Source organism: Podarcis muralis, chromosome 1 (genome assembly GCF_964188315.1).
Source record: "Podarcis muralis chromosome 1, rPodMur119.hap1.1, whole genome shotgun sequence".
In the NCBI taxonomy this organism is placed as follows: Eukaryota; Metazoa; Chordata; class Lepidosauria; order Squamata; family Lacertidae; genus Podarcis; species Podarcis muralis.
The window spans coordinates 47158946-47173054 of NC_135655.1; the positions used below are offsets into that span (position 1 = coordinate 47158946).

Sequence of the window (14109 nt, forward strand, 5' to 3'; positions counted from 1 at the left end):
AACAAAAGCTTTAGTGCATACACAGCCTAAGACATAGGGATACCATGGGAGATGTGTAGTATAGATTTCTCCATGGATTTTGAAACCACTGCCTAGATTACTGATAGCCAGTGAATGATACTATACTAGAACGCCTCTCTGCCCCAGTGAGCATGGCCAGTTGTCAAGGATGTTGGGAGTTTAGTCCCGCAACATCCAGGGGGCATCAATTTGGCTATCCCTGGCCTAGATGGACCACCCCATACACACACAAAATAATGTTACCACAGAAAAATCTCCACAAATGATGCCTTTATACAACAACTGTGTGTGTGTGTGTGTGTGTGTGTGTGTGTGTGTGCGCGCAACTTGGCATAACGAGAGCAACTTGATCAGGGTTGCAAAATAGAGTAGAGAGGAGGGGTAATTTTAAAAAATAAACAAAATCTGAAAAGTTAAGTCCTCAGCTGATATTTAAGGGAACTTTGCTTTGCTGACAGGCTTTACTCTTTATTTTAAGGTGACTGTTTCTGTGCTGTATACAAACAGAGGAGTTATTCAGTTAGAGGCCTCTGGGCATCCTCACAAATCAATTACATCACAAGCTGCCAAATTACTCAAGCTCTCTGCCTGACAGCAATTTACACCTTTCCTGTCAAGGTGAGGTGGGTCATTCATTTATTCAGATGCAGGGGAAAGGGAGCCAAATAATCCCCTTCATGGTCTGCTCAAGTTTTCCATTTATTTGTTTTATGCAATGGAAAATGCTCCACTGAAACGAAGGGCATTCCAGACATATTTACATCTTAACTCCAAAGTTCTGCAATGCAGGAATTCAAAGCAAAATGTCGAGTCCAAGAGTTCACTCCAGCATCAGGTGAAGTAGCAAAGCAATCTTGACTACGATCCTTCAAAATATGGAGCATCTGTTCCTGGCTCACAGGAGGGGAACGTGATCTTGTGCTAATATCCTGCTCATGGGTTTCTCAAAGGAATCTGGTTGGCCAATATGAGAACAAGATGCTGGACTAGATGGGCCCATGACCTGGATCCAGCAAGTTTTTCTTATGTTCTTAAAGACATACCATGTCCTCAAATTCTGGATAAGCAGATGACCGAAGAAGAAGTGGAGATGGTTGTGATAGACTGGGAAGATTGCAATGGCAGCTTCTCTGTGCTAGGTTCTCTATTCTAGCTTCACATGTGAATCCTACTCAAGTTTACCCTTAAACATTCATCGCACAGCTGGGTAATCTGCAGCCTGGGAACCTCTTTTTATGCTACCCAACACCTCCCCATTTTTTTCACCCTGTTAGAATTCCTTGGTTCCTCTTTCTCCTTCATTTCATTTTTCCTAGCTTTCAGAAGTGTTTTTCTCCCTGCTCACATGTAGTTCCAGAACAACTGAAAGGGCCATATTGTATTTGATTTTCCCCCCTGCTTAAATGGCTTGGGAGAAAATATGTTTTCCCCACATCTGTCTGAGAAAAAAATGGTACATAAATTCTTTCTTTCCACGGTCCAGACCAGCATTCTCTTTTTAAAAAGTAGTTATAAACACCTATTTAGGAAAGTGAGTCAATGTCATCAAAAAGAGAAACAGAATGGAAAATAAATCATTCTCTATGTTAAATTAGTGACTGAGCTAAGGGAAAAGAACAATGTCCAGCATAATGAATGGGTAGGGGAAGGAGGTGCTTAGTGACAACTTGGCCAAGATAATAAAGCTGTGACCATTTTTAAAAGAATAAGACTGTCACATTATCCAACTTTTGCTGTCATCAGGGAAGGAGGCCGACAATGCTGCCAACCTACTGCTGCTGCTACAAGAAGCGAAAGAGGGAGGGAGTCTTTTGGGGAGATTAAAATTCTAGATTTCATCTTCCAACAAGAAATGGGAGAAGTGAGGCAAGTGCTAGGAATCTCCTTTCAATCAGGGCTTCTGACCCACAAAACATTTAAGCTATATTTTGGATTAATCCCTTTGACACTCCAAACTAATTTATAAGAGCTCAGGGTAGAGAATAAATAAGTGTGGCTTATTTGTGAATGACATTTTTCCTGTTAAGACCTTTTGGGGAAAAGTGTAATTTCATTCGTAGGCATGGATTTACACAAGTCACCTAGGCTCAAACAGTCTGAAGAATACAATCCTATTTCCCCATGGATGCTTTCATGACAGTGTATGGCACGAAGCCAGTAATGCAGCCAACTATTAGAAAGATGGTCCAGTTTTGCCTGGAACAAGGAATGGAAGGACATGGTACAACTGGAGGAACGTGTAGCTACGCTCCAAAGAATTAGAGACCTGGAACTCTTCTTGGAAGCAACAGAGCACACCGTCTCCACCAAGGAAGAGACAGGGGACTCCCCTGAGAAGGTGGCTAGTTCACCAACACAGGAGCCAGATATATGGAGAAACGTGACTCAAAGAAGTAGGAGGCCCAGGGTTCGCTTTGATTGTTTAGAAATACGCAATCGCTTTGAGGTCCTTTCCCCTACCATGGAAGACGAAGAGCAGACTCCATTTGAGGATCTCTCCCTCATTACAGTCGATCAGGTATATGAAGACGAGCAGCAAAGGCAGTCCTCAGGGAATGTCCAGGCGACCTTGGAACGGACAGCTCACAGAAGAACCCCGACCAGACCTAAGAGGAGGCGTGTGGTGGTGATAGGGGATTCCCTACTGAGGGGAACAGAAGCAGTGATCTGTGGGCCTGACAAGATGTCTCGGGAAGTGTGCTGTCTCCCCGGGGCTAAGATCCAAGATGTAACTGAACGACTGCAAGGAATCATAAAACCCACTGACAAATACCCCTTCCTCTTGGTTCATGTGGGAACCAATGACACTGCAAGCAATAGCCTCCAGAAGATCAAAAGAGATTACGAGGCTCTGGGCAGGAAATTGAAGCAATTAAATGCACAAATTGTCATCTCATCTGTCCTCCCAGTTGAACGACGTGGCCCAGGGAGAGAGGGAAAAATAGTGGAAGTGAACAACTGGCTTCGCAAATGGTGTAAACAGGAACGGTTTGGATTCTTAGATCACGGACTGCAGTTTCTTGAAGATGGACTTCTGGCAAGCGATGGGCTGCACCTCACAACGGTTGGGAGGAATGTTTTTGCAAAAAATCTCAGAAACCTCATCAGGAGGGCTTTAAACTGACTAATGTGGGGGAGGGAGACAGTGCTCCTGAAGGTAGGAGTCTATCAATTGATGAAGATGATCATCCAAATGTCATAGACCGAATGGAGCAAAGAGCATGCAGACCTAGTAGTGGGAGGAAAAAATCCCTAAATAAGAGACACGGGGGAATGATTAATGGACTTCAATGTCTGTACACTAACGCGCAAAGCATGGGAAATAAACAAGATGAGCTTGAGCTCCTGGTACAGCAAACTAAATATGACATAATAGGAATCACTGAAACCTGGTGGGATAAATCCCACGATTGGAATGTAATAATGGAGGGATACAATCTATTTCAAAGAAACAGACCAGACAAGAAAGGAGGAGGAGTGGCGTTATATGTCAGGGATGTGTATACCTGTGAAGAGATCCAAGATTTAGAACCTCAAAGCCAAAGTGAGAGCATTTGGGTGAAAATTAAGGGAGAGAAGAATAACAGTGACCTCATTGTGGGAGTTTACTATAGATCCCCAAGCCAAACGGAGGACATAGATGATGCCTTCCTGGAACAGATGGCCAAGCATGCAAAAGGAAGGGAGATAGTAGTAATGGGGGACTTCAATTACCCTGATATTTGTTGGATGTCAAACTCAGCCAAGAGCATAAGGTCAAACAGATTCCTCACTGCCCTTGCAGACAACTTCATTGTCCAGAAAGTGGGAGAAGCAACAAGAGGAACAGCCATTTTAGATCTGGTCCTAACCAATGTTGATGACCTGGTTAGTGGGGTAGAAGTGGAAGGATCATTAGGCGCGAGTGATCATGCTCTTCTGAAGTTTACTATACAGCGGAAAGGAGCAGCCAAGCATACTAGGACTCAAATTCTCGACTTTAAGAAAGCCGACTTCATAAAGCTTAGGGAAGTGCTGGGTGAGATCCCATGGACAGTAATACTAAAAGGAAAGGGAGTTCAAGATGGCTGGGAGTTTGTTAAGAGGGAGATAGTAAAAGCACAACTTCAGGCAATACCAATGAGACGGAAACATGGAAGGTGCCTAAAGAAGCCAGGGTGGCTATCTAAAGAACTTTTAACTGAGTTAAGATTAAAAAAGGATGTGTACAAAAAATGGAAAAGGGGGGAAACCACCAAAGAGGAATTCAAACAAATAGCCAGCACGTGTAGACACAAAGTCAGAAAAGCTAAAGCACAAAATGAACTCAGGCTTGCTAGAGAGGTTAAAAGCAACAAAAAAGGCTTTTATGGGTATGTTCGTAGCAAAAGGAAGAACAAAGAAACCGTGGGGTCACTCAGAGGAGAAGATGGTGAAATGCAAACAGGGGACACAGAAAGGGCTGAACTCCTCAATGCCTTCTTTGCCTCAGTCTTCTCCGATAAAGAAAACAATGCCCGACCTGAAGAATTTGGAGCAAATGATTCAGCAGAGGAAACACAACCCAGAATAACTAAGGAGATAGTACAAGAATACTTGGCTAGTCTAGATGTATTCAAGTCTCCAGGGCCAGATGAACTGCATCCAAGAGTATTAAAAGAACTGGCAGATGTGATTTCAGAACCACTGGCAGTCATCTTTGAGAATTCCTGGAGAACAGGCGAAGTCCCCGCAGACTGGAGGAGGGCAAATGTTGTCCCTATTTTCAAAAAGGGGAAAAGAGAGGACCCAAATAATTACCGCCCAGTCAGTCTGACATCAATACCAGGGAAGATTCTGGAGCAGATCATTAAGCAAACAGTCTGTGAGCACCTAGAAAGGAATGCTGTGATCACCAATAGTCAGCATGGATTTCTGAAAAATAAGTCATGTCAGACTAACCTGATCTCGTTTTTTGACAGAATTACAAGCCTGGTAGATGAAGGGAACGCAGTGGATGTAGTCTACCTTGATTTCAGCAAGGCATTTGACAAGGTGCCCCATGATATTCTTGTAAAGAAGCTGGTAAAATGCGGTCTTGACTATGCTACCACTCAGTGGATTTGTAACTGGCTGACTGACCGAACCCAAAGGGTGTTCATCAATGGTTCCTCTTCATCCTGGAGAAGAGTGACTAGTGGGGTGCCACAGGGTTCTGTCTTGGGCCCGGTCTTATTCAACATCTTTATCAACGACTTGGATGATGGACTCAAGGGCATCCTGATCAAATTTGCAGATGACACCAAACTGGGAGGGGTGACTAACACCCCAGAGGACAGGATCACACTTCAAAACGACCTTGACAGATTAGAGAACTGGGCCAAAACAAACAAGATGAATTTTAACAGGGAGAAATGTAAAGTATTGCACTTGGGCAAAAAAAATGAGAGGCACAAATACAAGATGGGGGACACCTGGCTTGAGAGCAGTACATGTGAAAAGGATCTAGGAGTCTTGGTTGACCACAAACTTGACATGAGCCAACAGTGTGACGCGGCAGCTAAAAAAGCCAATGCAATTCTGGGCCTCATCAATAGGAGTATAGCATCTAGATCAAGGGAAGTAATAGTGCCACTGTATTCTGCTCTGGTCAGACCTCACCTGGAGTACTGTGTCCAGTTCTGGGCACCACAGTTCAAGAAGGACACTGACAAACTCGAACGTGTCCAGAGGAGGGCAACCAAAATGGTCAAAGGCCTGGAAACGATGCCTTATGAGGAACGGCTAAGGGAGCTGGGCATGTTTAGCCTGGAGAAGAGGAGGTTACGGGGTGATATGATAGCCATGTACAAATATATAAAAGGATGTCACATAGAGGAGGGAGAAAGGCTGTTTTCTGCTGCTCCAGAGAAGCGGACACGGAGCAATGGATCCAAACTACAAGAAAGAAGATTCCACCTAAACATTAGGAAGAACTTCCTGACAGTAAGAGCTGTTCGACAGTGGAATTTGCTGCCAAGGAGTGTGGTGGAGTCTCCTTCTTTGGAGGTCTTTAAGCAGAGGCTTGACAACCATATGTCAGGAGTGCTCTGATGGTGTTTCCTGCTTGGCAGGGGGTTGGACTCGATGGCCCTTGTGGTCTCTTCCAACTCTATGATTCTATGATTCTATGATTCTATGATACAGAGCAAGTCCATTTTTTAAAAAGTGGTGTCTGGTTTAGCTTTTAAGTTCTCGTTTGTAGAATAAAAGCCATTGCAATTTCACTCTGAACTTAATTCCAAATGACTTTCCAAATGAAAGTCCATAAATCAGTGCAGCATAATTACTGCATATGCTAGGGTAAAGTGTGCATATATTAGTGAAAGGAACACACAAAGTGCATTATATAAGGGGGAACTATTTTGCAAAAATGTGTATACCAGGGATAACTGCATACAAAGATGTGTATATTACAAGAGATTTGCACTAAAATCTTGAATTTTTGTGAGGCACTTAAAAAATGCAAATCGCTGCAGAAATGTGAGGAACTAGAATATTAATGGCCCAAAAATGGAAACAGGAGGAACTACCGACCCTTGAAGAATGGAGAATGAAACTGATGGATTATGCAGAACTGGACAAACTAACTGGGAAGATCAGATATCAACGGGACCATAAGTTCATCGAGGACTGGGGAAAATTTACAGAGTATCTGAAAAGTATATGTGATGAACAAACAACGCTAGTGGGATTTAAAGAAGCTCTGTGAAAGTTTGAGGAGTATTGTAAAAAAGAAAACAAGTTAGAAAGGGTATACTAAAAGGCAATATTAAATTTAGGGAATGCGTAACAAAAAAATTAAATACGGATGATTGGCAGAGAAGCTGAAGGAAGTCCAAAAGATGAAATTTGTGAAAATTGTTTGATATGGTGATATTTGTATAATTGTATTGAAAACTTAATTAAAAAAATTGCAAAAAAAGAAAAAAAAGAAATGTGAGGAACTGAATTTAAGTTTGAAAAAATGAGTAATGAAAATAAACTAAACTGGCTGTTTCATCCTTCCCTAGTACTAAATAGGTTCTCCATAGCAGGTGAAGGGAGAATCAAGTCAACCACCAGAGGCCTTCACCATTCCAAAGGCAACAAAGCTCTTAACAGGATCACTAACAATACCAGCTAAATCCTCCAAACCTATCAGGAATCACCCCAGATTTGTTTTATTATTTTTATTTTTATTATTTATTGAATAATATACCACCCTATACCCAGATGTCTTGAGAAATGTTACTGTCAACATTAGAGAGGGTGAGGTGGCCCATCTCAACAAGTAGATATGGGGTCATCTTAAATAAACGTACAAATTCCCCTTTATTATTTATGTAGTTTATTATTAAATGTTACCGCCTTGTGTGGCACTGTACAGATTTTCCACCTAAGGCACAAAAATGGCTCATCTGGCAACAGCGCATTGAGTACGAAATGCTACGGCTGGGACATTGAAAATGGAGATTTGTATCCCCAGATCAAACGCTCAGCAGAGATCGGAGGCTTTATGTTCCTTATGACACAATTTCCCCTTCCCTACCAAAGAAACAAAAAGCCATGCAATACATTCAGTAACTGACAAGTCTTCAGTGTGGGAAAGAGGCATCTCCCTCCAGCCCCCGAAACAAAAGCCTGCAAGTCATGGAAACAGCAGGTAAGGAAAGGGCAAAAACTCCCCTTTCCATTTAGGAGCACAACACCAGCTGAGCAAACATTGGGAGGAGCAGATGCATAAGTGCCTCTCTATCCCCACTCCCTTTATACAAGAACACCTGCACTTCTCATGACATACCATCTAGGGTCGGATAGCAATCACTGGAGTATTTCGCTTTCAAAAAAGAAATAAGTGAAGACTTTCCCCCCCTTCCATAACCACAATTTCTAGAAGACCAAATGCTTTGTCTTGGGCTTTCTATACCTCTACAAAAAGCACAAGAAGAAAAATTACAGTAAAACACAATACAGTACAATTTTGTTTCTGAATTTTGTTTACAAGTGCTTTTGTCTCTGAAGTAGCATGATGGATAACCTTTTAGCCTTTACCACCTAGTGAATTTCACTGTGGTTCTCCTATTTGAAATGCAGAGATACAGAACCATATGGCAAATGTGCAGTGTTGGTTCATAAACCATTAGGAGGAGTCAAGATGGAGAACAAACTGATACAGTGGGAAACTCTCCAAAATAAACTTAGTAGAACTCGCCTGCAAAGAACGCAGATGGCACCCTTCACTGAACTCCGGGTGTGTGTCCAGTTTAACCTCAAACCATCTTAAATATAATAACCTGAAATATGTATTTGAAACCTAAATTACAGAGCTTAGCATTAGTCAGAGCTCAGCCCCCAAACCTATTTTACATTCCAGAGCTCAGTTCCACAACATCTGGAATAAGGCCAATGTCTTGGAGAACAGGGACAATGCATTTGTCTCACCACTTGAGTGCAAAGTCCACCTACCGACCCACACATGGGATATGGAACTAATGGCATGCTTGAGCCCCAGCACCTCTTTTGCAGGAAAGCTAACCCGCGTTTATGGGTGCCTTTCTGTTTTCATTCTAACTCCAGTGGCCAATCCATGGGCTCCCAGTCAAGCACTTTGACATTTTGTTCTAACGTCTCATGACACCTTGCTCCCCACACACACACCTTGCTTCTTTCCCTCCCCTTCTCCCTTCCTGCCCCTATGTGACTTTACAGCAGCTGTGGGGAGGTTGCTGTTATGACTTTGTGCTTGGAGTAATTTGTTTTCTTTCTTTGGAGGTAGGGGAGAGACTGAATTCTTTGTGAGTGATTTATCACATGGCCAGCAAGAGCGAACCTCATTTATTTGTCTAGCTGCATATGGTTTTAGCACCTATGATTGCGTGCTGATTATTATACGGTGTTATTTTTCCCAGTTGTATACTTTGCACCTTTTCATAAGGTTAGATTAACTGGTTCCCAGTGGCATGTTATTCATTACTTTGTTTGCTGGCTGTCTGGAAGGGCTTAGCCTCTTCCATCACTCCTTGCCTTGCTTCAGCCATACTTGCCTCCAGACAAGCCAACTTAAAGCTTAAGTTCACCAAGGATGGACCACCCCACTTCTAATTTAAAATAAAATGGTTCACATATATTTTTTCCACCACTGCCAATAAATATTCTAATCACCATTCCAAATTCTGTCAGGCTTCCAGAAATGTGCATTTGGTATTCTAACAGTATTGCATTTGCTAGAATGCAGAGCCCTATAGACTAACTTTCTATATTTTAACCCAGGCTTCCTCAACCTCGGCCCTCCAGATGTTTTTGGCCTACAACTCCCATGATCCCTAGCTAGCAAGACCAGTGGTCAGGGATGATGGGAATTGTAGTTTCAAAACATCTAGAGGGCCGAGGTTGGGGAAGCCTGTTTTAATCTCTTTGGGTCAAATAATCTGTATCCTTGTAACAGAATATCCTGTGCCTGGTGTGCTCTGGTCCATGGGGTCACGAAGAGTTGGACACGACTAAACGACTAAACAACAACAACAGAATATCCATTCCTCGTCACCAAATCAAAATCATTCTTGCAAACCCAGTATGTTTAAGCAGCATTTTATTTTATAATGCTTTATTTATTGCAAAACACTTGGAACATTGGAAAACAGGCAGGAGAAAATAAGGGGTGATGCAGAAACTAGAAATGAGCATTTTCATAATTGGAATCTAATATGTTAGTGATTCCTATACACACATGCACATGCACATGCACACACTGATGTTAACAAGCTATAATGTTTTCATATTTCAAATCAATATTTGACTAAGAATTATTTTATACTTTCTGCACATGCACAGCTTTCATGTGAGGTTGGTTTTTTTTTAATAAATTTGCCATACTACAAGGTGGTTCAAGGGTTTTAAAGCCACTTTCTTGTGTCTTCTGTATCTCCTTTAACTTCCTTAAAACATAAAGGCCATCTGCTTTCAAAATGAGGCTGGGAATGTTCTGGGAAATGGCACTATGTGGTCATATCGAACAGTTTCAAGGATCTGTACAGGGGGAAAAGATGGCCACCCCATGGAATAGCATGGGAACAGCCATCTTTGTTTCCATATAGCCCCTAGAAACCATGTTACATAAGCAAGTAGCAAATTCAGTTGACTGAGATTTTCAAATACCTTCAGATGTAAACTGACACTGAAACAAAGTGGCCTTAGGGCTTTAAAAAATGCTCGCTAAATCTCATAATAATAGTCAACCAAATTTATACTGAACCGGTTCACAGATGTCCTATGCAATGCATGTGAAACTTTCTAACGGGTTTCAACTGCTGGTCAGTTTGCATCATATTGTAACCCATTACAATCAGTGCCACCATCCCCTTGCCTCCCAACTAAAATAATATCATTCAAGTCCCACTTACTGCATTTCTTACATTACTTGATTGAATCAAGTAACTTTTAAACAATAGAACTATTTGAATTTTTGCTCACATTATAATAGAAAATCTCTATTGAATCTCTATTTAAAATATAAAAAGTGCCCAGATTTCTGGGTGCCAAGGCTGTCTTAAAAAAAAAAGACACACACATACAAAACCTGTCTTCAGCTGCTAACCTTAGTAGATTACTCATTCTTCCTTTCAAATAACGTCATGTACAGACCACTAGTCGCTGCAAAGTATTTACTTGACTGCTACTGCTAGCTTTCCCAGAGCTGTTTATAGTTCCATTTATCCACTCATTACATCATCCTGTGGTTTTCTTGAAAGGTTGACAGTGTAGGCTGGCTGCACGGCTGGAATCCCTCTTTACCCCACACTTAAAAACGTTGTGGTACAAAGGGTTCTGAGCAAAGCCCATACCTTGCAGTGAAGGGGCTACCCCACAGTCCCTCTCTGAAAAGTTGTCTTCTCTGTTTGATCCGTTAGCAAGGAAAACCACCAACTTTTCAGGCACTGCCTTCAAACTCCTCTAGTAATGAACGAGTAGCACCAGCAATTTACTAACGTGCTCTAGGGAAGTTAACAGACTAGCCTAGCAGAAGAAGGAAGGTGTCCCCGGTTAGTGATTAGACTTAGGCCCCAAATATCTGAATGGTGGCCTCCTTGCCTGCAGACCCTCTCAGGGTCTCAGAATGGTAGCATGGGCCTGTTGGGTAATTCCACTACCCTCAGACGTTTGGTGGTGGAGCTCCAGGAAACAGCATCAGTTTTGGTGGCAGATCCTAAACTGAAGAATTCCCTCCACACAGAGGTACATCTGGTACCTTTATTATGTAGCTTCCACCTCATGCTGAAAACACACCTCATTACAGTGGTACCTCGGGTTACATACGCTTCAGGTTACAGACTCCGCTAACCCAGAAATATTACCTCTCGGGTTAAGAACTTTGCTTCAGGATGAGAACAGAAATCATGCTGCGGCGGCGCAGCTGCAGCAGCAGGAGGCTCCATTAGCTAAAGTGGTGCTTCAGGTTAAGAACAGTTTCAGGATAAGAACAGACCTCCAGAACGAATTAAGTTCTTAACCCGAGGTACCACTGTACCTGGCATTACACAAACACACACAACCTCCTTTAATTGGTTTTGAATTGATTTTAATATTTTTTTATAATTGCTGTAACCTGAGACCTTATGGTGAAGAGTAAGAATATGAAATAGTAATCAGAATGATATTTTTAATAGAGTCCATTGCTCCTTATCGAAGGTAACCTGTTTAGAACAGTAAGTTTCTCCTAGTCTCAGATTATACAACCAGAATCAGGAGTCAAGGCAGGTAAACATACTGAGAGATTAAACATCACCATGTCGGATAATGGAAGGAAAATTGAGTACGGCTTCATTTTGTGCAGAATATATTTATTTTAGCTAAGCCCAGTCAACTGCCCATCACATGTGCCCAGAATGCCTTTATGACTGCATTTAAAAAGAACTTCCAATAGTCAGACCACAAAGCTATCACCTAGGATAATTAGTAACAGTGGGAAAATCTTTGGAAAGATACCAGGGGGAGGAAACTCTCATCAGTTTGATTAATAAAACTACGGGCGGGATTGAATTAGCCTCCATCTGCAACATGGGAAGGAAAATAAGTAAGCATTACCTGAATTTTTCATACTAGAACTGTTCAGTTTGGAATCTTTGATGACCAAATGCTTAATCCAAAGGGTAGGAGCTGTGATCTCTGGAAAACAAGAACCAATGCCTTTTAATATGTATATGTGTGTTCGTGTGTGATATATATGTGTGTAACTAATGCATTAAACAGTGTTATGGTGCTGAAAAGTAAGCTACTGAGCTAAGTTCAAGGCTGGGACCAGGATACCTAAAATATTATCTCCTACATACTCAGCTTGATCACTGCATTCTGCGGGAGAGGGCAGCAATTAAGTTGATTAAGTCTTGTACATTATAAACCCTTAAGAAGACATCAAATGTAAATATTCTGAAAAAATGTAAGATAAAATAATAATTAAAAACAATTAAAAGATGAAGAAAAGCTACTTTTCACTGGCCAGGATTTAGCTACCTTGCCCAGCATCTGCACAAAGCTCTTACAGTGGCAGCCCCTCACTGGGAGTCAATTCCAGAGGGCTACCCCACCCTTCAGGGGGCGAAGGGTTGCTGCTGCTTCAACTGTGGAGCTAGATGTCCTCTTCCATAAGTGGGACACAGCAGGCACTGCTTTGGATCCCAGAAAAATGACGTCTTTAAAATTTTCCTTCTCGTTTTCTATGCCACATGATTTGTTACTTTCAGAAAATAAAATGAATTTGTTGTTTTCTTACAGACTAGGGGCTCCAATCTTTAATCAATTTATCTGGTAGTTTGAATTAGATTAAGAGCTTTAATCAGACTACCATGACAGCAGGCCAAGCACAAGCACTTCAGAAGGGCACAGGGCTACCTCAGGTGCCATCAGCCAGGTGAGGAGCAGAAGGTGGTTATGAGTGAAGAGGGCCCTTTTAGCAGTGACATCCTACTTACTGAATACCCTCCTTGGAGAGGCTCACCTGGCACCTACCTGTAAGTTCTTCTAGAATCAGGTAAAGGGCTTCTTAAGATCTCAGGACTGTTAAAATGTGCTGTGGCTTTTAAAATCCATTTTAGCTCATACGTTTGCTCTCCACTTTTTCTGTTTTTGAATTTAATTTGGCATTTGTTTTCATTCTGCATCATATTTTATGATATGACTGTTTTTAAATTGTAAGCTGCCCTGAGAACTTTTATTATAGTGGTACCTCGGGTTACAGACGCCTCAGGCTACAGACTCCGCTAACCCAGAAATAGTACCTCGGGTTAAGAACTTTGCTTCAGGATGAGAACAGAAATCGTGCTCCGGTGGTGCGGTGGCAGCGGGAGGCCCCATTAGCTAAAGTGGTGCTTCAGGTTAAGAACAGTTTCAGGTTAAGAACAGACCTCCAGAACAAATTAAGTACTTAACCTGAGGTACCACTGTATAGGGTGGCCTATAAATATATAAACTCTAAATAATAAAAACAGCACTGCCATGATCTGTGCAATCACGGCAGCTGTTTTCCAAGTTGCTGCATTGGGACACTGCTTGAAGCAGTGGAAAAATATGGAAACTGAAGGCCCAATCCTGCTGTTATACACCAATGTGTTTTAGAAAACCTCAGTGCCCATTTCCACACACCTTGTGTTTGAGTCACTGGTGTTCTTCCAATACCATGTGACTAAGTGGTACAAGCAGTCTCAGGCAATTAATGAGGCGGGAAAGCAGAAACCTCTATAAGGGCCCTGCATAAAGTGTTATATAAGTATTTATAAATAAATAAAAGTCAAAAGTATTCTGACAATTTCCAGAGGCGTAACCATGTTACTCTCTCGTAACAAAAATCTTGCAGCATCTTAACGACTAACAAATTACTGTCTGAACAGCAAAACAAAGAGGGCAAAAAATACAGTGTGCACAAAACAAAAACAAAAAATAGACAAAGTTGTGTAAGAGAAACAAAAACTTCCTTTACATTTTTAAAAAAGGAAAGTTTGAAAGCTACAGTTTATTTTTCGGGTTAGAGATATGGATTAGAAGAAGAAGAAGAAGAAGAAGAAGAAGAAGAAGAAGAAGAAGAAGAAGAAGAAGAAGATGATGATGCTTGGTTTTTTT

The 14109-nt window shown here is 41.7% G+C and overlaps 1 protein-coding gene across 2 annotated transcripts in view; it reads right to left on the reverse strand.

Moving 5' to 3' along the window:
- SMOC1 (SPARC related modular calcium binding 1) overlaps positions 1-14109 on the reverse strand; it is a 65679-nt gene that overhangs the window by 14112 nt on the left and 37458 nt on the right. For both annotated transcript variants that reach the window (XM_028725179.2, XM_028725172.2), the window contains exon 7: positions 12082-12162. In XM_028725179.2, the coding sequence (XP_028581012.2) occupies positions 12082-12162 (81 nt within the window). The remainder of the gene's footprint in view (positions 1-12081; positions 12163-14109) is intronic.